Source organism: Neodiprion fabricii, chromosome 7 (genome assembly GCF_021155785.1).
Source record: "Neodiprion fabricii isolate iyNeoFabr1 chromosome 7, iyNeoFabr1.1, whole genome shotgun sequence".
Lineage (NCBI taxonomy): Eukaryota > Metazoa > Arthropoda > Insecta > Hymenoptera > Diprionidae > Neodiprion > Neodiprion fabricii.
The window spans coordinates 19,866,144-19,890,818 of record NC_060245.1 but is presented as its reverse complement, the minus strand read 5'-3'; the positions used below and the strand labels follow the sequence as shown (position 1 = coordinate 19,890,818).

Sequence of the window (24,675 nt, the reverse complement as noted above, 5' to 3'; positions counted from 1 at the left end):
GATAGAAACGAAACAACTAAGAGAAAAAATTACTTTAGCATCTAGTCCTGCAAATGTTTCTTCTTCTCCGTCTTTATACTTCTTCTCATTTCCATTGTTGTTTTTCTTTTTCTTTTTCATCTTCTTCTTCTTCTTCTTCTTCTTCTTCTTCTTCAAATACGCGTATATGGGTATATACAGGTATAGTTTTATCCTATACTTTGAAAATTTTATACATGCCGAGAATTATATTATACGTGAGTATGGTATATATAATATATTATAAGAGTTTATATTATATATATATACATATATATGCGATAACGAAATCTCCCCCCCCCCCCCCAAGGTGTAACTAACGTAATAATAATATTTATATTATTGTTATTACCCTAGCACGTAGATGTATGACTATATTATTATATATATTATACATATAAAATAGAATTAAGAAATTTTCGCTCAAACGAAGTAATCTTTTGATATTAAACGATAATATAACGATCGGTCAACATTGACGACAAATATCACACGTTTATTAATATCGGAAAAGTTTAACTCTATGTCTTGCCGATATTTTCCAAATTCTTTCTTCTTCCCGTTAAAGAAAACGTTCACGTAGTGCGGATTCTTGTAAACACACAACGAACAATTACTTAATCACGTCATTTTTGTAGTGATTATTCTTATCGTTGTTTTACGCAAACAATTTTAGCTATTAATACAAATCGATTATCGGATAGCTACGAGAAAGTGAAAAAGAAGCTAGTATATTTCGTATGTTGTTTTTTTTTTATGGCGTTTTTTATTTTTTTTTTCAAAGGAATCAATACAGTACAGACATGTAATACATATTAAACATTATATTTATGTTTGCGTGTATATTAATATAATTTTCTAATACTCTCTTATAACACGACCGTGTGATTTGAAACGCGCGAGAAGAATCGGGAAGAATAAACCTTCTCTGTATTTTTTTTTTTTTTTTTTTTTCCAAATACACAGGATAAACAATAATAATAATAAATAATTTAAACTTATAAGTAAGTATGTTTGTATATAAAAAGTAATCTTGTCGATCCAGCAATCGACGACGCGACAATTTTTTTTTTTTTTTTTTTTTTATTGTTGAATTACAACGTTCAGTGGTACTAGTTAATTGAATATGGAAACTTTTTACTCTCCTTTGTTTTTCTTTTCTATCGAGTGTCGTAACGCAATGTGCCGTTGGACAATATGACGATTATTCGCGCAACGCGAGAAGCGAGGTGTAGAGAAGCTAGAAGAATGTGGATTTCGTTGTTTTAGATTTTTAACAAGTTTGTTTTTACAGCCGGTAAATAAAATTTCGTAAAAAAAGAAAGAAAGAAAAAAAAAAACAAACAAACAAACAAACACTGAATGTAACAATTTAAATACCGTGCAAATGAAAAATTCGCACGATAAAAAACTTTCAAAAGTTTCTACCTCCGTTGTAGGGGTGCTTTGTTTTTTAATTTCTCGAATTTTTCTAAAGGTTTTTGGGGTTAAGGGTGAAAAAAAGAAAGAGAAAAAAATCAGAAATATCGAATGATCGAAGGGCCAGAGTATCGAATTTTCATAAATGCAAAAATATCTGATAAATGAAATTGCGGAAATTCAGAGTATGAAAGATTGTGAGTATAAAAATTCGAAGTACGGAATAGCAAAAAATGTAGAAAGATTAAAACATAAAGTGGTATCGAGACGAATTCCGACGATTCTGCAATTCGGCATTCCGTGTTCCGACTTATCTGTGATTTTGCTTTCTCCGTACTCGGACTTTGAAAATTAAAAAAACAATCAACGAACCAACTTTTCGTGCCTTTATAAAAAAAATTCGACACATTGTCCGATCGATTTTTTGATCTTTCTATATTTTTCCGCTATCCCGCAGCCATTTTCGCACGTGAAATCTCTATATCTCGTTGACGTGCTGATGGATGTTGTAGGCGCGTCCACCCCTCCGTGATTCCCTCGGGACAACGGCGAGGCCGTCGATCGGCACTTCCGGCTGCTTCACCGCCTCGGGCTCGACGAGAGAGGCCAGACTTCCGGGCCGGGGCGGCTCGGTGTAGACGTAAGTCGTCTCGACGTCGGGGACCTGGCCGAGCCTCGGCGACTCCTTCTGGATGTTGTCCTGGGCGCTAAGGATCTGCTTGAAGCGTTCCTCGCTCTTTATCGCGTCCCGCTGCACTTCGCCCTCGAGCTTTCGCGCCCCCCTCGAAGATCCCGTCGATCCCGAGGCATCTTCGATCGGCGATGTCGTCTGGTTCAGGCTCGGGTTTAGGTTCAGGCCCAGCCACTGGGAGAACAACGCGATTCCTTGTTCGGCGCTCGCCGAAACCGCTGCGATCAGCTCGTCGGGGTTCAGATTGTAGTCCTCGTCCTCCCCCGCACCATCGCCAGTTTCCGGTGCCTCCGAAGTCTCCGGAACTTCCGTGGACGTCAGTGCCTCTCTGCTCGTCGAGTCAGTTTTGGGACTTACGTCAGTGAGTGACGATAATAAAATTTAAGAGGGGAACTAAAATAGGCTGTAAGCGATAGCGTTCGCTGAGAGAAATTTTTAGTTACGTTTACAGCTCGGTCATTGACTGTTTTCATTTTTTAACAAAAAAATTCTAGTATCCGTTGCTATTCTTTCAAACAAAAAAAAAAAAAAAAAGCAGCACTTACAGCCTTTATTAATTCTACTCGTCGAATGATTATTTTTTTTTTTTTACGAGAATTGGACTCCTCTTACACAGTAACGGTTAAAAGTATATTGACAAAGATAGTAATTGGGTTGATTTCAATTAGATGTAAAATACGCAAATGAATATGATTTTTTAGTGAAAGAAATTTGATGTTCGACGTGATTGTAGAGCATTAATTTTCGTTTGCTAGCAAATAAGGTTTAAGTGACGAAAAATAAGATGAAATGACGGAGATGAAAATAATAACGAATTTCATATCGTCAAAATACTTTTAAGCGCTACTGTAGGTATTAAAAGCGGATTGCGAGGATATTTTTAGAGTGTAAAAAAATCTGCCGATAGGTACTAATAGAATAAATACAGTCATGGATGTTTTTTCAGTATAATTTTGAAGCTTCAGTTTCCACGATGTGAATTTTAGATTCTCAACGGCGATAATAACACAGGTCAGCAAAAAAAATATTTTATTGCAACCGCATGGGATGTTTTTGGTAAATATAAAGTTATCGAGTGTGCCGAATCCAAAAATCACTTCCACTTTCCTCCCTCACGTACGGTATTTTTGCAAAGTACAAACTGCTTGCATAAAAAAAAACATACGAATAACGAAACAACCAGTATTTCGTTACAACGAATGAACTAAACAATACATCTTATAAAATTAAACAAACGAATTTCTTCGTGAAATCTACTTTAACATTCCGTGTTCATTCTTTTTCCCTATGAAAACTTTTCTTCTTCTCTTCGATGCTTCTCCGAAAACGTTTCCGCTTTCCATTTTCTCTTTCCCTCTTTGCATTTATTCTTGAGTCTCACTCTGATACGTATTAAATGAAAGTAAGAAATCACCTTTGCATAGAATTTTTACACTCAAGAACAGTATACCAGATTTTTAGTTAAACGGGAGTTTCGCTCCAAATGAAACTCCAGACACAAGTTGAAGAAAATACCTGACGTGATGGAGTTTTTTGATTATATTCTTCCCAGTTTCAGCGAGTAAAAATCTCTAACAAGCGGTAGAAAAAAAACGAACAAATTGCCGAGTTTTTTGGATGCAGACCCATGCAACGAAAGAATAGAAATCTCCGACCGGTTACCGTTTCGGCAAAACGAACGTGTCGAGCCGTCATTGGCTCGCACCCACGTGTTGCGGGTATGGTGAAAGCCGCGAATATGTCGCGTGGGTTATTCGTAGATTTATACCTTCCGCGGTTTACTTACGCCGCTGTCGTGTCAAGCTGTCGAATGTTGTCCTGGTTGAAATTGAAGCAACCGATTTGGTAAACCGCCTGCGTCGTGCTCAGGAGCTCTGGTTCCACGGCCAAACATCCGTCGTAACCGGAAGCCGCCTCTTTAACCGTCGTAAATGTCGCGCAGAGTTGCGCCAAATCCGAGAGAAGGTTCATGCAAGTTCGCTTGTTCGCCGCCTCGGCTGTTGACATTTTTTACATATCAAAATTCACTCGCCATTTACTTTAAGAATTAGAAATTCAATGACAAGAATTTTTCAAATATAAACACTGCAAATCTGTGAATTTAATTTAAGAAGGTTGCCGGCTGCCCAAGAATGTCTATGTGTTTTTAAAAATTATTATACTCGTAAGCTACAAAAATCTTTTTACAGATACACTGAGAGAAATTTTTAGTTACGGTTACCGCTCAGTCTGCAACTATTTTCACTTTTTACCACAATCGAAAAATATGGTTCTAGGTAGAAAATGAAAATTAGTTTTCCACCTGTTACCGGAAAGTTTAGTATCCGTTACTATTCTTTCTCATTACGATCACTGTTACTAGAGTTTCATGCAACTGTTGCGAAAATTCAATGCTTGTTTAACTAAAAAATCAGAGTAAACCTCACAAACTGATTTTGCGTTGCAATTACCTAAAAAGCAAAATGGTTAGGCGTACCTCGTTTTTCCCAATTCCAACAACATTTCAACAGTTTTTTTTTAACGATTCCTGTTTTACTGAATTTTTCTAGTTACTATAACAAATGCAATTTTTCTCAGTGCACAAAAACAGAAAATACCGAGATTCGTCAACAAAAGCTTTTGTGCATTGTTTCATTGGGTTGAGTTAATTATTTTTTTATTCTTCATGCGTCAAAACAATAGAAAATTATATACACTCCCCCATTAAAGTTTGCTTCTGTAGTCTTGGGAGAAATAATAACGATTTAATAATTTCGCTAAGCACAAGTCTACAGAGATTTGTGTACGCGATTGTTATACATCGAGTAACATTAAAAACGGACGAAAATTGATATTTTTCGAAAAAGTTTGATTTTGCAGCCATAAGAGTGCTATTTCAAAATTGCAAAAAGTGTATGATTTCAATTATTCATCTAACAAAAAACCGAAACGATATTATTCTTTGAACAAAGGTGACTTGAATGCGAAACTGAAGTGTGTTTAATTCATATTTACAATAAATGTTTGAGGAAATGGGCAATTTTTCTTAAAACTCGAAATATCGTTCTGGTTTCTACAAAAGCAAACTCTACCTTATAAAAATATTTTTTATTTTTTCTCTCGATAGTCACGTGGAAGATACAACAATCTGACGTCTGGAATTAAGATTGAAAATTGTGTTAATTACCAATGCGAATCGTCGCGTTGTGCATCGCGTTCTCCCCGAAGCTCATATTCAGGGTGACGTTTTCCTCCTTCTGTTTAATGTTGAGGCATACAGGACCTCCCAGGTCAATGGCCGTTGTCAAATTAAGGTCGACGCAGCAAAGGCAGCCGGATGCTTGACAGAGACACTTGGACGGCGGCGGCGTCGTCGATCGGGCTTCGGTTTCAGCCAGGCCCCAGGAAAACAGAGTATCTGCGGTTTCGAGTCTGGGTTTTATCAGTAGCTCGACTAGCTTCGCGGTCGCTGAACCCATTTTGCGGTCTTTTGACATTCAAAATTTACCGTAATATTCACGGATCGACAATTCTCGCTGTATGTACGATGAATTGATGAAAAAATTTCGCGGGGTTTACATCCAGTCAGGATTTTTCAAAAACCCATTTTTTTTTTTATTTCAATTCCAACTTCGTAATGTACAATATGTTCGAGTATATACGCAGAAAATTTCGCGTCGCTCCGACAAAGATTCTCGAAGTTTGAAAGTGCTTTTGAAACTTTAAACGCGTTGTTCTTAAAACTGTCTTCAAAAACAGCGTGCAAGATTTCGCGGAAACGGTTGAACCGATTGGTCTCAAATTTTTACGCAAGCTTTATGAACATATTTTTTATTCCTTGATCGAAGGTTTTTTATCGTCGATAAATATTTTGCATTGTATAAACAAATTGAGGCGGAAATTTGTAGAAATTAATATTTTGCTTGCTTCTTCGATTAAAGACGAGTTAATACCTTTCATTGACTAAATCTTTTTTGTTTCTTCATTTCGGATAATCCAGTCCAGAGATATTTTGCTCACCGCAAGACGCATTTTTTAGAAGCGCACCCGGGGGATCGGTTATAGTAGTGTTGAAAATCATTATTTTTACAAATAAAAAGTATCAAAACAAAGTTCAATGCTACCCCAATACGTAAATAAATTTTTATATTGACAAAGCGAAATGACTCTTCGTGAAAAGTCTTCGAAGATTCACGTTTTTCGACCTCCTGACTGGGTGTAACCTCTTGAAACGTGCCGATCTCCATCTTCCTTTTGGCAGGAAATTTTTTTAAAATGGAGAAACTCGACGCTGCTAAATAGGTATTAAAGACCGCGAAGTGTGCCAGGTATCGTCCGTGATTTCTAACGAGTTACTTTCTTGCCGTGTATTTACAAGCCCCGTCATTAGGCAGAGACGCTGAGAACATCTTCATTACCTCAGGAAATCACTTGCCGATCGGTTGATTAGCAATTACAATCACGGTCTCAACGAACCTTTTATTTTTTTTACGAAGAAATTGAGACGAGAATTCAACGATTTTCAAAATTGTCTTCGCGTTGAATCGAATTTGCGCGTTGAAAGAATCAACGTAAAATTATTCTACATTTATGGAATATGTTCCGATCGTCGGTGTTAATCGATTTATTACAAATTTTTGTTTCTCAATGTATGAAATCTCACCAAGTATTCCTGCCGAAGACACGGTTACCATCACTGAGCATATGACGAAAAACTTCACCGTAAGATTCATGTTATTTTTTGTATTTTACCGAGATTCCTTATAATTCAATTTTTGATTTAGTTACTTATTTTCAAATTATCTTTTCACCGGAATACCGATCGACCTGATTCCTCGATTTAGCGAGGAACCGATACAAACTTGGAGAAAAGTGAACGAACTTCGAACAACTCGTGCGACGAAGAAGAATAAACCGTAGCCGGGCGAAGCACCGATCTAAACGGAAAACTGCATCGATTGAAGTAAGAAAAATAGAGAGAAAAAAAAAAAAAAAAAACGAAAACGGTGACTCTCGCGAGTAATAATAATACGTCTGGGAAAAAAATCGGCGAAAACGTCGCGGAAAATTTGTAAAAGGCAGACGCCTCGGAGATCCTGCCCGCCAAGGAACAGGCTTAAATCTGCGGAGACAGCGAGCACGCGACTCTCATACGCGCCGAGTAAATCGTGGGTTGAAAAGACGACGCGTTATTGGTCGGAGATCGGCGGGGACGCAGCGCCATTGGGCGAGAATGCAGGCGGCAAGGAACCCCATCTGGGTTACCCGGTGACCTGGATCCTGCCCTTGGCTCCGCAACGCCTCATGTCCTTCTTGCTCACGTCCGTCGTTCCGGCGGAGGAAAGATTCCGGAAGCTTTCAGGGAGTTAACCGATCGATCCGAAAGCAAGGATCGAGTGTCGAATCGCGGCGTGAAGATAGGTGGATATTTTGGCGGGAAAATGGTGGCACAAAACTCGGTCAGTTGGTACCGATTTTTTCCCGTCAATATCCAAGCAGAATTCAAATGTTTCTCTTGCCGATTGCCAACCGATTTCATCGAGTCGCGCGATTTTCCCTACTTTTCCACTACACGCTGTGCCGGGCTTCGGAATGAAAACGCGACTTGAGGCCTTGCGAATCTGACGACGAGCTTCGGGTAGCGGAAACGCGACCGATTTTTGTCAACCGATTCGTTGAGGTGGGTGGCGGTAAAAGAGCGTTGCGAATTTCTAAACGTTCCACTGTGCCAAGAGGTGACCTTTAGAAGCAGACACACGCCCCGTCGTTTGTCACCGATCTCTTTCCGCCCCAACAGATTTTCGCCGATCTCATTCGCGCGATCGTTCGTAAAAATTAGTCTCGAGATACAGACGAGGCGCGAGCGCCCAAATAGGTCGCAAAAATTGGTCCCCGCTGATAACGATCAAGATACCGATTAGCCGATCTTCTGCCGATTCGAGAGCGCAATTAGATAACAAATACGAATAACGCCGTGAGCCCGGAATATCGGCGCTTCGTGTCCCCTCGGTGTTATATAAAAACCAGTTTGAGAGATGGCCCACATATCTTCTCCCGCGGCGCGTATGCTCCGAGAGATTCGTCGATCGGTTCAAGATCCTCAGCTTAACCGATCGTCGCGGGAGACGAGCACCGGACAAATTCTTCACTTCTGCGGGTCTTTGTTCCCAGGTTCGTCAAGCCGAGCGTCGAAAAATTATTATCCAAGGCAAACCACTATGCGCCGAGGTACAACTTTCTTTGACCCACTAACCGGAGAAAGGCCTTTTTATCCACCAAAATACCCGCCTTCCGTATTTAATGTACAGTAAAACGTCCCTGTATGCACTCGCGTGCTCGAACAACCGGCTCCTCTGTTTTGACAGATTTATTTATATGCCGTTTCTCGGGGCCTCGAATGACGTCATCGCCTCAAGGGGCCCGGAGAAACTCAGACGCGTATCACCGCGGGCCCAAAATTACTGATCCCGGAAATACGCCCTTCAAAGACGCAATTTTTTTTTGGGAATTGAATCCTTCGCATTCGTTCGTTTTAGAATTTCTCTGAAGTTCGACGAACCGGAATTTAATTTGTAGAGATTTTCATAAATAAAAACTAAGAATATTCCAGAGATATCCCGTTTCGATGTGAATTTTGGGTGAAATCATCTTCAGCGATTTAGAAAGCAACAAGAGAAGAAAAGAAAAATGATTTTCTCCGAAACTCTCTGGTATCGATATAGCTTTTACCTTTCTCGGTCGACGATTGTACCTAAAATTTCATAGTTTTTGACTTGTACTCCTAGAGAAGCGGGAATCTTTTTATCCAGTATTCGAAGAAGCCGAATCATTGTGATTAGTGAAATAAACAAAGTTCCGAGTTCCGTACATTGCAGTACATGTGTACGTGTAAGAAAAGAAAAAATGTGCAAAATTTTTCAAAAATTCATCAAGTGTGAAAGAATTATGCGCACGCACGAACGGATCGATAAGAGCGATTCAAGGTGTAGAAAATGCGTCCTCACGTAGCGATTACGTGTGTAAGGACAAAAGTTCCGATCGGCGCGTCTTAAACGGCGGGCGATTAAAAGTCCGGCTTGAGCGTGATAAACGAATACGAATGGAAGGCGTCCTACCTTCCGCACTGCGGAAGTGGGGGCAAACCGGATGACCGACTTAAAGAAGACACTGGGGGGAGTTAAGCGGAATCTTCAGTTAGGCATTGGCCTCCGTAAGATTAAGAGTTGAAAAATACACCACCGAACGAGTTGCTCACTCACTCGCACAGGATCTCGAGGAGTAGGGTTGATTTTATCTCTCCTGCACGGGCGGTGGCACAAACGAAAGGAATTTTTACATTCGACACGTTTTTCTTTCTACAAACACGCGCCACTTTTTCTTCACATCATACGAGAGAGGTAAGTGAAACCTGCTCAATTTAACGTATACTCCTTCGCCCGTGCACGTCACGCTTTTTACCCTGGCCCGCCTTCGGTCCCAAAATTTCACCCATCGTCCCAAAAGCACGCGCGTGAACTGTGTTTTTCTTTTCTTTTTTTTTTTTTCTTCGTTTTTGTCTCATTAATTCGCCGAGTCTGCACGGCATCAACGATCCTGGATCTACTTCGAACAAGCAGAATTTGAAAACGCGTTGAAAAGCAGCATCGAAACGTCGGTTTCCAACGACGACGTCTGCGGAACGGTTTAACGTGGGCAGATATGCGTCGAGGATCGTTGGTTCGTGACATCGATGCCGAGGCGTGCAGCCCAGTTATCCAAGTCTGGTATCCGCACGTTCGGTTCTCTTTCCATTCGGTGCACTTCGGTCCTTATAGCGAATCGTTTCGTTTACGGTACATCGTTGACACAAGTCTGTGCCGAGTGGTACCGAGCACAGGTACCTACATGGAGAATATTTTTCTGACGTCTAACAAAGTCGACTTTGACCGTGACCGCGGCGCGCTTTGGATATGTAGGCCATTCGGTCACGCCCGAAGGACCGTGTCTCGCGACGGTATAAGGATATTTTTACGAGGTGACATTGTGCCTGGACTGACGGGGGGTTGTCTGGCCGACGGTGCAACCTAGGATTCGTTAGACATTTGACCCGAAAGTATAATGCGATTGAAAAAATGCATCGAGGACGATGGATTGAACGAAAATGTAGAACCAATTCGAGACACCTTTCCTCCTTTACTGGTTACAGAACATTCGTCCGATACACTTCAGCGTCACCATGCGATTATCCACGGTGTTTGAGCTCCTGCTCATATTTCTACTGGTAGCTTTCGCAGCCTACGCAAGAGTCATAGGTGGGTAAAAATGGAGTGCTAATTTCACAAGGAGCTAGATGATGTTCACTTTTATCAGTGGCATCTATGCTTCAGTGCCGAATTGAGGTTCGAGTTCATTTACCTTGTTCTTCACGACCGTAAACAGATCGGGATGAGGTGACGAGTCTGCACAGAGTGATCAGAGCCACGAAGCAGAGCAACGTTGGAGTCTCGACGATATCGTTGAAGCAGGCCACGGACAATGTGAACAAGTACTGCACATGCAACGACAACATTTGCAACTGTTGCCGGAACTTCGACGTCCCGTTCCTGCAGCTGAAGGGAGCAGGTAGGTCAACAGTTCGTGGGAACTGACGTGGTCTGAACTAGGCGCTGATCGTTATCTGGAACACGTAGCGATATGACGGATTGTGAACTCTTTTTTTCGCGCAGGATGTGCTTCCGTCCAGTACTTGAAGGGCGACAACATGGCGCTGCAGCTGAGCTTTGGAGATAATATCTTGACCAGCACGGTGGTTAACGGTGAGTTGATATTCGGGGGATTACGTTTCACCGATTTCCGGGATCGGAAGAGTGGGGCTTTGTTTTCGTTGATTGAGCGTCAAGAGGATGCTGCGATCGGGACACTCCAACTTTCTCCCCATGAATTTCTGACTCACCCGCGTCTCGTGTTTGTTTGCTCGGACTGACGCACGTTTGTGAAAACGAGATCTGGGAGGAATTCTTGGAACAACGATTTCTACATCCTCTTCCAATTTCTTCGACACTTTCCTCTTTCCAATTATCGCGTTACATCCGCGAACGATTTATCACGCAGTAATGGCAAATCGTTGCGGTACCCTTTTAACCAGTTACCTGCTCGAAATCTCTTTCAGGAAAAAATCCCAAGCCTGTATGCGTGCCGCTGCCGGGAGGCTTTTCCAAATTCTGCGGGAGAATCTATTCCATCCAACGAGAAGCGACGGATCACTTCAAGGCCTGTCTTGGTCTGGAATTGGAGTCCTCGAAGCAAGTGGAAGCCAGTCTACGAGTGAGCTGCTTTAGGTTAGTGGAAGGAGCAACAAGCTTCGAGGAAGAACTGCTCCGTCAGTCAGTGATCAATCATCTCTTTCACTTTTCAGGTTCGGTCCTGACGGTTTGAAACTCCGCCCAGCGGAGCCACTTCCGATAGTCGAGGCCGACTCAAGTTCCGACGACGACGACGACGAGGACGACATATTCGGGCTTGGATCCGACGATGACGACGACGAAGACGACGATGATGACGACGACGAGGAGGACGATGATGACGATGACGACGCGCCGACCGGAAACGCGGTTCCATCGTCCTCCGCCGACGACGACGACGAAGACGACGATGTTTTCGGACTGGGATCCTTCTTCGACATATTCGGCGACGACGACACTCCGAAAAAGCCCAAGGTTACCACTCCGTCCCCTCTACCGGTTTCGATTCCGCTTCTTACCAAGCCGATCAGCGAAGCTCCGGCAGTCACTGCGGTCGAGCCTGTCGCTCCCGGAAATGACATTCCCGTGGAAAGTGGTTCGGTCGAACCACCGAAGCCCGTCGAGGAAGAGGTCCCAGCTTCGAATGCCGCCGAAGAAGTTACCGACCAGGGTGTCGGAGCCATCGCTGATCCGGTCGCAGAGTCAGAGACGGCCGTTAACGCTGTCGACGACTTGGTACCGTTGGGATCGGTGATACAGAACAACGTTGTCCAGCCAGCTGATTCGCCGGTTGAAGAGGGTGTTCAGCTGCCGGAATTGGAAACGGGTACCGGAAGCGACAAGGTGAAGGTAACCGTAAAGAAGCCGGCGGTGACGTCCAGCACTATAAACGCGATCCAAACGGATGTTAAGAAGCCAGTCGCGACGGTGGCTTCGAAGCCTGAAAAGCCCGAGGTTGTTCAAGGTGAGTCGGATGAATCGGAGGAAGAGGAATCCGAAGAAGATGACGAAGACGAGGACGAGGACGACGTCCTCGAGGCTGATGACCTTGACGAGGATGACGACGAGAAGGAGGAGAGCGTTGAGGACGAGAGTGAGAAGGAGGAGGACGAAGATGAGGATGAGAAGAAGCCCGAGGATGTCGAGATCGAAAGCGACGAGGAGAGCATCATCGACGACGACGACGACGAGGACGAGGCTGCGCTCCTAACGGCACTGTCGAGCGACGAGAAGGACGAGAAGGTCAAGAAGGACCAGGTCAAGGTCGACAAGATTTCCACCAACGAGGCCGAGGATCCCGAAGCCGACGACGCTGACTACGGATTTGGACTGGCCGAGATGCTGGCGAGGAAACGAAACCAGAAGCACGCGAGACCAGGTCGGCAGAGCAGAATCATGAGACTTTAGGAGGCCAAAACGGATCAAGTTGGAATCGAAATGTCAATTAATCGGACGGCCCAAGGAGCTTAGCCATATTTAGCGTTTAGCTCAGCGTAGTGTGTTAGCCTTAAATTATTATCTCAATCAACTAATCCCTGATATATTTATAATGTACATTTGTAACCACTATTTATTCACGATCACTGACTGTATATTTATGTGCTATTTATTGTCCGCCCGTACGAGCGTTAGTTTGTTAAAATAAACGGTACCGATGAAACCAAATCGTAATCGAGGTCCCTCTTGTTAGCGGTAAAATATAAACTTATTCCGCGAGGTTGACACCGTCGGCGAAGAGCTATTCTCAAACAAGGTGCGCAGCTTGTACGTGAGGTTATTGAAAAGCGATAATTAGCGACTTTCTGTGGCAAACGTGAGAGGCCTGTTTAATGGCATTGCCGGTCGTAAAAATTCATCGTCCGACATACCCAGAGCCGGTCAGACCACTGGTGCGCGGTTTAATCCGATCATTTGCTAACGGTTGCTCGGTGGGTAAGGTTGTGGACCTCGGATTTGGAAGCTTATTCGCAATACCCAAGTGCAAGATCAAGTGTTAGACGACATGGCAGCCATCGTAGCGATTCTCGTTCTCCTCGCCATCGGCGTCTGCGAATCAGCGATAATCAACAACAATCAGTTGAAAGGTAATCAACACCACAATCACGACCACGGTGTGCTTTTCTACCTGCACCAGGTGCAACGTGGCTCTGCGGCTTCAGTGGCATCGGGGAAGTAGAAAGTCGGTGGCCTTGACCTTGGTACCCGGGGTTCAAGGCCCGCTGGACTCTTTTTCTACGACCGCAACATGAATTCTCTCCGCTTACAGTGTTCGAGGTGTTGTACAAGGGCGTCTACTACAACCCGGATACGAAGCAGCCTCTAAAGTTTGAGATAGAGGATGCCAGTCGACTCCCTAACACCAGAATCGGTTTTCGCGGAATGCCTTGTAACTGCGAAGGGTATTCGTGCGGCTGCTGTGCCGGGATCAACATTACGAGATTGGGGCTGGACCAGAAGGCTTGCACCAACTTGACCTACGACCCTTACGACTTCGCGATCAAGATGCAGGTCACAATGAACAACATGACCATCTACACTAACCAGTTATCCGGTGAGTCGAATTACACAGAGTGAATTATCACTTCGGCAGACAAGCTTTCCCGGCCCTGTACACAACTTGACCTTGAGTTGCCCTTGCTTTCAGCCAAAAACCCGCCCCCGGTTTGCTTCGCGCTTCCGTACATACCGGAGCAGTTGCTCCAGATGTGCGCCAGATTTCACGACATTCACATGCCCAGTCCGGATAGTATTCACTGTTGCATGGACCTTCAGGCGAAGGTCGCACAGACACCGATCATGGTTCTCCACTTCGACTGCATGCGGATCACAAGTCAGGGTATCACTTGGATAAAACCTGATCAAATCGACAGCTCGGACGATGGCACGTCAGGAATTGCTGGGTCGGAAGTATACGACGAGGTGAACTTCGAGACCGACGATTTACAGACGGCCACCGTTCTCACCACGACGCTCAGTCCCGAGGACGAGCTCTTAATAGGCCAGCTGAAACTGTGATTCGCGTACAACTGTATAATTCTTTACCTAATAATCCACCGATCTAATCGTGTAATCGCTATTTATTCGTAATATGTGCGTAGCTACGATTGCAGGAAAATTTGTGCTTCGTAGAAAAAAAAAAAAATCAATTCGTAAACGCATTTTGTAAAAAAGTTCCTTATGGGAACGCGGTATTTTATTGTCAATACCGAAGTTAACGAAGTAATTGATTCGAAATTGCTAAAAAAAATTTATATTGCACAGAAAATATATACTTATGGATACGAAATCTCGATTTTAATTCAGACAATTTAATGAAACGATACTCTTTCCATTGTATTATCAAAATGTTGAATATCCTCCGGTAGATTAAACCGAATCGCTTCGTACAGTTCACGAAATCTATTCGGTGGATAAGGATTAGTAAAATTGACGAAATCGTGAGAGCTACTAATTGATTAACGCTATCAAATAACACTTTACGTCGTTAATTTGTAAGAATTTTTGTCGAAGTGGCAAAATACTTTGCGTAACGCGTTAAAAATCCTTTCTCGCAAGAGAAGTAAGATTAGCAATCATTGGCAGGTGTTTCGGGCATCCGTCCGGTATAATCGGCAGAACAAAATCATTCGTGATCCAACATCGTTGAATCGACCTGTCAATTCGCAACGGCATATTTCTTAGTCATTGTTCGACGTGGCGCTTAATTCGTGCAGCATAAATTAGAATAAAACGATAATTTTATCAGTCACAACGATTAAACAATAATTTTCCAATCTTTACGAAATGATTTCGCTTTTCAGAACTGATTTCGCAATCGGAACAAAATCTGTGGGATTCCGATGCGAAACCTTTTCTCAGACGTTACTGAAGCATTTTGTTTCCTGCGCTTTAGAAAATCAACCAAACTTTTTGGTTGTGTGTAAATAATATTTGTAAGGGTGTATAACGACCCTGAAATTTCTTGTGGTCATTAAGATAAAAATTTTTTCCGAGTACACGAAGACGCCTCCATCATTCATTGAAACCTTAAATTTTCTCACGTATCTAACACACGACAGTATCCAATTATACAACAGGTTTAAAAAATGTTCTCAACCGAGTTGACGAGCCGATTTATCGCCCTCGAGAGAATCCACGCAACGTATCTCCGGCACGCGATCCTTTTCGAAAACCACCGCGTTGAATCCCCGTAGTTTGATGCACCGACAAAAAAAGCAAATGAAAGCGTTTGAAACTGGGCCTAAATTTCTCTTTGATCGGGGTCATCCCCGCACGGGTGTTGGGCCCAACCGGTGGTCACGTGCAACTCGTTTTCCACTCGGAGCCGGGAGCTTCGAAGGAGTCGCTTCGTGACATAAGTCGTAGGAGCTGCAGTCCTTCGAGAGACGAGATCCAAGTCGAGCGCGAGGTGCGTTCCGTTCTCCACGTTCTCCACGCCCAAGAACAAGTCCATCGATAGAGTGTACAAACGTTTTACAAGAATGCGCGGCATTGACCTCTTCGTCCTCACCGTGACGCTGGTCCTGCTGCAGGACGAGAAGATCCTCGCGGAGGAATCCAAGGCCACCGATCGACTGGGCAACGAGTCAAAACCGTCCCTGTCGAAGCAAACCGCAGTCGCAGTTCCGGTCGAAACGTCGACCGCTGCTCAGGCCCAGGTCACAGCCACTAGAGAGGGGCCTTGCCACTGCGCCAACGGGGTCTGCGGGTGTTGTTCGAGGATCCTTCTGAGCACTTTTCGCCAGAAGGCCTGCGTCAACGTCACTTACGAACCGGACGACTTCCGGTTCACCGCTAACGTCCTGATGAACGACAGGGTCCTCTACACAAGAAGCGTTTCCGGTAATTAATTGATGCAGGGCTTAGTTCAGAAATATCGATCGTCATTCCCGACGAACTCAAAGTCGACTCATAGCCAACGGAATTTTTGCTGGTAATAAATTAAATCGAGTAATCTTAGACTGCGGATGAAAAAACGCTACTTTTCGCAAGCCAATTCTTGACCACATGTCATTAACCAAACACTCTCGAATCTTCCGCCAGGTTGTCAATTTATACTCAACAAGTGTTATACGAGTTTTCATCATTTTTTCCGATCTTTCTGCAAATATCGAATGAGATTTTTCATTCATTCACATTACGCCGGTTTTTTTAATCAGTCAACGATATTCGATGTCTCGATAAGTGTGCTACCTGGGTCACCAACTGCGAGGAACTCATTCATCGGTACCACGTTTCGTACCGCCAAGACTCACTTTCGTTTTGCAACCATTAACCGTTTATTCGATGGTAACGGTAAAATGCGAGAGTGGTCAGAAATTTTTAGCTAGCTTGTATGGTACAATATTAATACGAGGTAGCGGTAACTGATCGGTTTGTTTGGGCAGGCAAAAATCCGCGACCCTTTTGCGTTCCGGTTCCTCGGATTCCGATCGTCAGGGCCTGCGTCAGATTCTACAACATATACTTCCAGGGTCGAAATGTCCACGCCTGCGTAAACATGGAGGGAAAGTTTCAGGACACGACTCTCTTCAAGGTCCGTATACACATACGACTCTTCTTTTGTTTATATTTTTTCGCACGTTATCCGAACTGGGTCACGCGATATAACTGCGGTTCGTTCTTTAACTTTTTTTTTAACCACCACTCGGAAAATTTTTGACAAATCGTGAGAGAAAAAAATTGTTTGCAAAACCTTGAGGGAGTAGGAAAATATTTAGAAGTCGCTGGCAATTGTTCTAATATTTTTTATTTAATTTTATGTATACACCTAACGGACTTTTGTATATTATATTAGTTTAATTGTTTCGTATCGTGGTCCAATTAATCATTGTTTATAAAAATCGCTACGAAAAACAAAATATGGACGTTAAGGTAACGCGATACTCTTATTTCCAGTAGGAAAAACTGTTATCCAAATTTCTTCGAGACGATTAATCTTTCGGATAAAAGACGAGAACAGCCAACTGATGAATTGTTAGGCGCGGTTTGCTGTTGATTGGTGAACGATTAATTGCACCACGATCCAAAAAAAATAAACTAATATATATATAGGTATAGGTTCGTACGGTGTAGCCATAAAAATAAATAAAAAATATTACAACAATCGGTAGCGATCTCTAAATATTTTTCTACCTTCTCCGGGTTTTGAGACAATTTTTTTTCCAATATTTGTCACAAATTTTTCGAGTTCTCACTTGAAAGAACTAAAAAATGTTTAAAAATGAACCACCCCAGGGCTGGTCTAGCAACTGACGCGATTTCGCATCAGATAACACCGCGGTTTTATCTCCGGGGATTAGTTTTAACGCCGCCTTATCGTCGCTTATATGATCCAAGTAAATAGCGACTAGCGTTGCCTGAAATACTTGAAAAATATATTTTTTTACCAAACATCCATCCACTGGTATCGTTTTTATAACGAATATAAATTTTACAGGTTGGTCTGGATTGCCTGAGACTCGGATCAAAAGGCGTTGCTGTGGTAAAACCTGAAGACGGCGGAGGATTGGGCCTGGAATTCTTGCCCGAAGACGACGACGACGACGACGACGACGACGATGATGACGAGGAAAACGACGAGTACGAGGGAAACGACGCGGGGGATAACGACGACGATGACGAAGACGATGACGATGATTTATTCGACTACTGAAATTCAATGGACAATTCACTGATTCACTCTCATTAATCCCATCGTACGATAATAATCGATATTATTTATAACATTGTATATTTATTACGCAGGCGAGTGTACAAAGACTGTATCTATAATATTTCTATTTTTTTTTTCTTAATATATAAATAATAATGATAATAACAATAATAACAGTAGTAATAATAAGATCGTGGCATCATTCGTAGCTCATAAAAGTATAAATCATCGTTACCGCAGCGATCCCATATACATATATATATATATATATATATATATATATACTGTTTCGAAAATCACAGATACTCGACTTCAAAGGCGAGTTCCGATATAAATTCCCTTACTATGAGCTGGCGCCAAGCCTTACGTAGTAGATTCTTGATCCTGATCCAGGCCGGATCGATGTGGGTGATGATGGCGTGATGGTCGATGTTCTTAAGTCGGTAGAAGATCATGATTTTCACTGATTATGTTCTTTATAACAACCGCAAGCTCCGTCAACGAAGAAAATCGAACCGGTTAATAACAAACGCGGTTAGTTGGCGAGTGTTACACGATGACGATCAATCTTGACCCGCGATCGCTGAGGCAAGGATTTTACCCAGCCCCAAGTCGAATGTGCGGATAATAAATTCGTATCGGTTGAATTTACTAAATTATACATATACTTGTAATTGTGTTTGATGTGTAAATTTTGAAACGTAAGTTAATGTACTTCACGTTACTTCGCATACATTTATATATACTTATATATATTATTATTATATATATATATATATATATATAATATGTACAACTAAGCCGCTGCGATATTCTGTACGATTGCATCGGCGGTTCGATCGCGTGTGACACGTTCGTTCTATCTTTGAAAAATAAAAAGACTAAATGATAAAAAAAAAAAAAAAAAAAAAAAATGATGTACACACATCCCATCGGGAACGTTATCTCGTAATCGGCACTTGACTTATTTAGATAAAACTATACCAATCTCGGTGCCTTTATCTCTGCTGTTCGATCTACGCTCCCCGTGACTTTTCACCAAACGATCATCAATACACGTTTTCGAATAATCCGCACCGCTATGTTAAAATTTTACCCTTTCCCCCCTAACACCGTGTTACCTATCTCGATATGCTTTTGCCATAATATCTGACGGTTTATGTTGCGATCATTATACCGTACTCGAGAGTGTGATTGTTGTCAGTGTTTAGGAGTTGTTGTAGCTCGCACTTGTTGGGTTATCGATTTGTCTATTCCGTGTCGTCCCGGAATATAATATAGAGAGTAATCGACCGACGCAAGCGCGTCCCGATCAGCGTCGATATTCTCAAAATAAGCTGCATCTCTAACGTCGTTGCAATCGTTAAGATGACCGGATACATCGGAGACCGAAGCAATAAAAAAAAAAAAAAAACGTCGATCTCCTTTTTCTAATTTCTTTCCTGTTGTAATTCTATTGCATTTATGCTATCACTGTTTTTTTTCATACATTAATTTACGTATATTCAAGTATATATGCAAATTATTTCAATATTTATAACATTCAAAACGGCGTCCATAGCAGCTGGTTGAATGCAAAAGTCCCTTTTCGGGTTAATTAAATCATGAAACTAGAACTTGAGTCAAACACATTTTTCATTGTCGAAAACATGAAGAAACAAAATTAAAAAAAAAAAAGCAACAATTCCTTAATTTTTTTCTACAGTCGTTCGAATTAAAAAAAAAGTAAAAATTGAATAAAATTATGAAAAATCTGGAAGACTGAATTCCAAGATAAATTACAACTAACGCGTGTGCTGTCCAAAATTTTAATGTAAATCGGTCGAATAATTATCGAATTATCATGTCCACCGTTTTGAAGGGCGTCATTTTCAATATTGTATGATAAAAAAAAAAAATTTCCATTCATAAAAAAAAAAGAAAGCGATAGCATAAATGCGATAGAACTGTAACGAGAAAAAAAAATAAAGAAAATAAAAATTCATTTTGCGACACGCGGTGTCCAATTACCGTATCATTTTTATTCTTCGAATCCCATCAGTAACCGATACATAACATCTGCCTTATTATCTCGACCAGGAAGCTTTCGATTTTGTTGTTACAACCGAACCAAAACGTACGTACATACATATACATACTGTATGTATAACATCGGATTCGCTCCACTCCACGTCCCTGTGCTAGAAAATGCAGAGGAGAACCGGTGATTGTTGCAAGAAGAAAAAAAAAAACAAAAAAACAAAACAGAACCGGTATTGATATAAATAAGAAGAGAAAAGAAAGAAAAAAAAAAAAAAAATACTCACACCTTGACAATACGATGGATATAATTAATCGGACTGTGTATACGCTTCGCTAATTGCCATGGTAAAAATATGCAGCTATTCTGTGTACCGATTTTACTGTTAACCGTACGTATACATATTATAATAGCTATACGTATTTACATGTTGCGTTGTTGTTACACGGATGTGCGCCTAGTTTTCACCGGGATTATGAAATAACACAAACGCACCGTGTAAATCGCTGTACGTAGCGTAATTTCAAACTAATTCTTTTTCCCCTGGATAATTGCATCCTGTTCGGGTCACAGCGCTTACCGGTATTATTATTCAAAGCTTACAATTGGCCACAGAGTTACGGGTCTTTTATGCGATATTCGTCACTCGGTTTTCCCATATTCGCGATGAAACATCGACGAGTCGTTTGAATAATATTTCGATACAACCGATTGATTATTTGTCGATTGCTCGGGGTTATTTATTGATAGCGATTGATAGAATAATGAAGAGTTGGCTTCCCCTCAATCTTTACTTTATCGTTATCCTAGTGTCCGTGGGTAGGTTCGCGGAAATCGAGCCGATCGACGCTGTGATGGAAAGTGCGCGATTTTATTTCTTCAATCTTGATCGTTTCCTTGTCGATTTATCGCGATTTTTTTACCCAATGTCGAATTCATTCCAGGATCGTATTTGTCGCTGGGGTTTCTTCTCCATCGAACCGTTTCGGTCACTCAAAAAAGTTGCTCCTGCTCTACGACATCTTCTTGCTCGTGTTGCCAAAGCGTAACGATCCTGCTTCGAGGAGTTGCAAAAAATCGTGAGTTATTTTTTACGTAGGTTTGCACGCAGTCGGGAGGCCGAAAGGCAAACGATTTTTCAAAGATTTTTCATCCAGAGACATATCAATTTATTGATATGATAATTTTCATGCATATTGGGGTAATATTTAACTTCATTCTGATATTTTTTACATGTGAAAGTAATGATTTTTAAAGCTGCAATAGTCGATATCCGGGAACAACTCTGAAAAAGGACGTCTTGCGGTGAGCAGGATATCCCTGGACTGGATCGTTGGAAATGAAAAAACAAAAAAGATTTAGTTAATATACGGATATAATTTTTAACAAAACGGCGATTTTCTCGAAAAACAAAAAAAAATTCGATGTTCCATAAAAATTTTCGTCTTAATTTCTTTACAAAATGGAAAATATTTATCGGTGAGGAAAAACCTTGGATCAAGGACTAAAAAATATGTTAACAAAAAGCTTGTGTAAAAATTAGAGACCGATCCGACCTTGAAAACATAGTTTTGAAAAAAACGCATTCAACGTTTCAAAATCACTTTCAAACGCTGCGTGTCGTCTTTGCAAATGTGCGCGTAACTTTGACAATATTTGTCGGATCGACGTGAAATTTTCTGTGTAAATACTTGAATGTATTTACATTACGTAAGTGAGGTACAAAAAAAAAAAAAAATAATCGATTTTTGAAAAATCCTGACCGCGCATAATCCTTTAGAATCAACGAACGTTCATATCTTTGGTATTACGAGACTAACAATAAAATTATATCGCAAAAATACTCAAAGCGAACATTGTTTACCGATTATCCAGTCTGCGTCAACTTCGCCTACCAGCAAACTGGACTGAGCATGAACATCACTCTGGGCTCGAACACCATTCGTCACGTCTCTGTAATAGGTAATAAAAAGCCGGCAATTAACTATTCCAAGCCACGTTAATCATCGAGTTGTTAATTTTGCGCAGATTACAGAGCGTTCAAAGTATGCACTTCAATACCAGATTGTCGCTATTCGTTCGCCTGCGTCGACGTTATGGAAGTTTCCCTGTTTCCAAGGTATTTAAGAATCGGGAAAATTTTCATTGAGACGCCGCCCAAATATGTTGACAATCATTAAGAAAAAAAAAAATAAATTTAGTGTAAAGTTTTAATCCTCCACGTCAATAGCAACACGCGCCTCTAACAGTAAGCTCCGAAAGTTTTAAATGTAAATTAATACATGTAGTTTTTATAAACAGTTATTTCGTTTTGTATTGGTTTGGTATAAATTGAGGGAACGATTTGAAACTTGGCATAGTTGTTGCTTACAATGATAGGAACAAATCTTAAAAATTTCAAAATCTTATCACAATTTTGTGATGTATTTCTTTTTACATATATAAGCTTAATAGCATCATTTTTATTAGGCTTATATATGTAAGGGAATAATGGTTATAAAATTTTGAAATTTTCAGGCTTTGTTCTTATTATTACAAGCGCGAACTCTGCCAAGTTTCAAATCGGTCCCTTAATTTATACCATTCTCATGCAAAACGAAATAACGTATTTTTAATTTATAACCGTCAGAGCTCAGAGGCATGTGTTCCAGTTCACGTACGTGCTTTAAACTTTACATAGATTTTTTTTAAATAATTTTCAACACGTCCAGGAGCCGTCTAAATGAAATGTTTCCGAGCCCCAAATAAGGACCACCTTAAATAACGCACAATCAATTCGGCCGAAAGAGAATAAACAGCTCAGATTGGAAAAACAAACCGATTCCCGTCATACCATCTTTCAGATCAATAACGATATGCGCTCAACTCGACGTAATGTCGAAGGCTGAGAACTGGGTGATTAATTACAACTGCATCAGTCTCTCGACCATTTTACAAAACCAATCGTCAAATGCGAGCGTCGGAACCATGGGACCACCGAACACCACCAACACTGTACTGAATGGTTCGACCGGGATGCAACCAGGAGGTGGTCAAATGCCACCTTCCCAAACCGGAACCAATCCATCAAATTCCGGTCAGATGCCTCCACCCAATGGTTCTCCTCCTCAAATGGGTCAAATGCCGGAAGGTCAAATGCCACCAGGTCAAATGCCGGGAGGTCAAATGCCACCAGGTCAAATGCCGGGAGGTCAGATGCCTCCGGGTCAAATGCAAAGGATGGCGAACGGTCGGGGTCCAATGCTTCTCTCAAGATGGATGCGGGAAGTGAAAGAACCCGGAGATTCGACGAGGATGAAAATCCGACGCTATTCGGCAGGGAAGTCGAGAAAAGGGGTGAAAATACCGAACGGACTACACAGGTCTGCAAAAAAAAATATTTTATTTCAACCGCATGGGATGTTTTTGGTAAATATAAAGTTATCGAGTGTGCCGAATCCAAAAATCACTTCCATTTTCCTCCCTCACGTACGGTATTTTTGCAAAGTATAAACTGCTTGCATAAAAAAAAACATACGAATAACGAAACAACCAGTATTTCGTTACAACGAATGAACTAAACAATACATCTTATAAAATTAAACAAACGAATTTCTTCGTGAAATCTACTTTAACATTCCGTGTTCATTCTTTTTCCCTATGAAAACTTTTCTTCTTCTCTTCGATGCTTCTCCGAAAACGTTTCCGCTTTCCATTTTCTCTTTCCCTCTTTGCATTTATTCTTGAGTCTCACTCTGATACGTATTAAATGAAAGTAAGAAATCACCTTTGCATAGAATTTTTACACTCAAGAACAGTATACCAGATTTTTAGTTAAACGGGAGTTTCGCTCCAAATGAAACTCCAGACGACAAGTTGAAGAAAAAAACCTGACGTGATGGAATTTTTTGAGTATTCTTTCCGATTTCGACCAGTAAAAATCTCTAACAAACGGTATGAAAAAAACACAACTGTGCAATTTTTTGGTTGCAGACCTATGTTACTTTTCGACAATCTGTGGCGTCGCTCGACTCGGAGTCTGAAAAAGCCGGGTAATGCGGCAGCAAAAATGCAGGTGATACTCAGAGGCAGGAATAACGGTTTGCCGAGGATGATAACGAGGAAGAGCGGCGGACATTTTGGTGCCACCGGAATCGTGAACGGAGAAACGATTTCGATACCGATGTCAGAGCCGGGATCGGGAAACTCGATGAAATTCGACGTAACGCCGTCCAACAACGTGATATCGGCCCAGGAATCGATGATCCCGGTTTTGCCACCGGGTGTTTTCGTCCTACAGAATACGCCGTTCATCCAGCAGGACGAACCGATCGAGTCGGACTTCTCCGGGCATTACGACAACAGGACGAGCAGCTTTCCCAACAGAATTCCTCCCGGGTTTGGAATCGTTTCCAGAATTGGACCCGAAGAAAATAACGAGGGATGGATCGTCGACAGAAGCGTCGAGGAGCTCGAGACTCCCGGACCTCGGAGTTACCTCGATGCTAACAGCAAAATCGTTGAATTACCCGTAAACGATGACTCGGATGGAAAAATAATATTTCCCGAATGATTGCAGTTTTTAATTTACTATTATACCCTTGTTTTCTATATTTAAAAAACATTTATACATACATACGTTTAATTAATTTATGTACATTTGTCACGATAATAATATTTCTTTCACCGATTC

The 24,675-nt window shown here is 41.5% G+C and overlaps 5 protein-coding genes across 7 annotated transcripts; 4 read left to right on the top strand and 1 right to left on the bottom strand.

Annotated features, from left to right (window-relative positions):
- Window positions 1–973: 973 nt before the first annotated feature.
- On the bottom strand, window positions 974–7,691 carry LOC124186532. Its single transcript, XM_046578326.1, has 4 exons — window positions 6,771–7,691; window positions 5,295–5,525; window positions 3,915–4,125; window positions 974–2,456 (listed from the first exon to the last, which is right to left on the bottom strand). The coding sequence occupies exons 1-4, from the start codon at window positions 6,838–6,840 to the stop codon at window positions 1,916–1,918; spliced, it is 1,053 nt and encodes a 350-aa protein (XP_046434282.1). The 5' UTR covers window positions 6,841–7,691; the 3' UTR covers window positions 974–1,915.
- A 1,601-nt stretch (window positions 7,692–9,292) lies between these two features.
- Window positions 9,293–12,993, top strand: LOC124186525 (otolith matrix protein OMM-64-like). Its single transcript, XM_046578312.1, has 6 exons — window positions 9,293–9,504; window positions 10,293–10,398; window positions 10,526–10,708; window positions 10,813–10,902; window positions 11,256–11,424; window positions 11,502–12,993. Exons 2-6 carry the CDS (start codon window positions 10,323–10,325, stop codon window positions 12,733–12,735), a joined length of 1,752 nt encoding a protein of 583 aa, XP_046434268.1. The 5' UTR covers window positions 9,293–9,504; window positions 10,293–10,322; the 3' UTR covers window positions 12,736–12,993.
- Window positions 12,994–13,201: 208 nt separating this feature from the next.
- LOC124186533 lies at window positions 13,202–14,526 on the top strand. Its single transcript, XM_046578327.1, has 3 exons — window positions 13,202–13,412; window positions 13,595–13,879; window positions 13,973–14,526. Exons 1-3 carry the CDS (start codon window positions 13,331–13,333, stop codon window positions 14,341–14,343), a joined length of 738 nt encoding a protein of 245 aa, XP_046434283.1. The 5' UTR covers window positions 13,202–13,330; the 3' UTR covers window positions 14,344–14,526.
- A 685-nt stretch (window positions 14,527–15,211) lies between these two features.
- LOC124186534 lies at window positions 15,212–17,985 on the top strand. The gene is made up of 3 exons (XM_046578328.1): window positions 15,212–16,170; window positions 16,716–16,864; window positions 17,768–17,985. Exons 1-3 carry the CDS (start codon window positions 15,810–15,812, stop codon window positions 17,981–17,983), a joined length of 726 nt encoding a protein of 241 aa, XP_046434284.1. The 5' UTR covers window positions 15,212–15,809; the 3' UTR covers window positions 17,984–17,985.
- Window positions 17,986–18,449: 464 nt separating this feature from the next.
- On the top strand, window positions 18,450–24,643 carry LOC124186526. 3 transcript variants are annotated; one of them, XM_046578315.1, is made up of 6 exons: window positions 18,450–18,517; window positions 20,948–21,082; window positions 21,879–21,965; window positions 22,032–22,122; window positions 22,847–23,365; window positions 23,976–24,643. In XM_046578315.1, the coding sequence occupies exons 3-6, from the start codon at window positions 21,917–21,919 to the stop codon at window positions 24,553–24,555; spliced, it is 1,239 nt and encodes a 412-aa protein (XP_046434271.1). In that variant the 5' UTR covers window positions 18,450–18,517; window positions 20,948–21,082; window positions 21,879–21,916; the 3' UTR covers window positions 24,556–24,643. The 3 variants fall into 3 exon arrangements, with proteins under 3 accessions (XP_046434271.1, XP_046434270.1, XP_046434269.1); XM_046578314.1 differs by lacking the exon at window positions 18,450–18,517 and adding an exon at window positions 18,578–18,684; XM_046578313.1 differs by lacking the exon at window positions 18,450–18,517 and adding an exon at window positions 20,558–20,864.
- Window positions 24,644–24,675: the final 32 nt, after the last annotated feature.

What these genes read in the sequence shown, in the direction of transcription:
- LOC124186532 (XM_046578326.1), bottom strand. Translation starts at nt 6,840, where the DNA reads ATGAATCTTACGGTGAAGTTTTTCGTCATATGCTCAGTGATGGTAACC. An exon ending in GTCTTCGGCAGGAATACTTG is followed by an intron (nt 5,526 to 6,770) that starts GTGAGATTTCAT and finishes TCGAAACCGCAG; the next exon opens with ATACTCTGTTTTCCTGGGGC. An exon ending in CAGCTTGACACGACAGCGGC is followed by an intron (nt 2,457 to 3,914) that starts GTAAGTAAACCG and finishes CTCGACGAGCAG; the next exon opens with AGAGGCACTGACGTCCACGG.
- LOC124186525 (XM_046578312.1), top strand. Translation starts at nt 10,323, where the DNA reads ATGCGATTATCCACGGTGTTTGAGCTCCTGCTCATATTTCTACTGGTA. An exon ending in CCTGCAGCTGAAGGGAGCAG is followed by an intron (nt 10,709 to 10,812) that starts GTAGGTCAACAG and finishes TTTTTCGCGCAG; the next exon opens with GATGTGCTTCCGTCCAGTAC. An exon ending in CTACGAGTGAGCTGCTTTAG is followed by an intron (nt 11,425 to 11,501) that starts GTTAGTGGAAGG and finishes TTCACTTTTCAG; the next exon opens with GTTCGGTCCTGACGGTTTGA.
- LOC124186533 (XM_046578327.1), top strand. Translation starts at nt 13,331, where the DNA reads ATGGCAGCCATCGTAGCGATTCTCGTTCTCCTCGCCATCGGCGTCTGC. An exon ending in CAACAACAATCAGTTGAAAG is followed by an intron (nt 13,413 to 13,594) that starts GTAATCAACACC and finishes CTCCGCTTACAG; the next exon opens with TGTTCGAGGTGTTGTACAAG. An exon ending in CTACACTAACCAGTTATCCG is followed by an intron (nt 13,880 to 13,972) that starts GTGAGTCGAATT and finishes CCTTGCTTTCAG; the next exon opens with CCAAAAACCCGCCCCCGGTT.
- LOC124186534 (XM_046578328.1), top strand. Translation starts at nt 15,810, where the DNA reads ATGCGCGGCATTGACCTCTTCGTCCTCACCGTGACGCTGGTCCTGCTG. An exon ending in CTACACAAGAAGCGTTTCCG is followed by an intron (nt 16,171 to 16,715) that starts GTAATTAATTGA and finishes TTGTTTGGGCAG; the next exon opens with GCAAAAATCCGCGACCCTTT. An exon ending in AGGACACGACTCTCTTCAAG is followed by an intron (nt 16,865 to 17,767) that starts GTCCGTATACAC and finishes TAAATTTTACAG; the next exon opens with GTTGGTCTGGATTGCCTGAG.
- LOC124186526 (XM_046578313.1), top strand. Translation starts at nt 20,768, where the DNA reads ATGAAGAGTTGGCTTCCCCTCAATCTTTACTTTATCGTTATCCTAGTG. An exon ending in GATCGACGCTGTGATGGAAA is followed by an intron (nt 20,865 to 20,947) that starts GTGCGCGATTTT and finishes AATTCATTCCAG; the next exon opens with GATCGTATTTGTCGCTGGGG. An exon ending in TCGAGGAGTTGCAAAAAATC is followed by an intron (nt 21,083 to 21,878) that starts GTGAGTTATTTT and finishes CCGATTATCCAG; the next exon opens with TCTGCGTCAACTTCGCCTAC.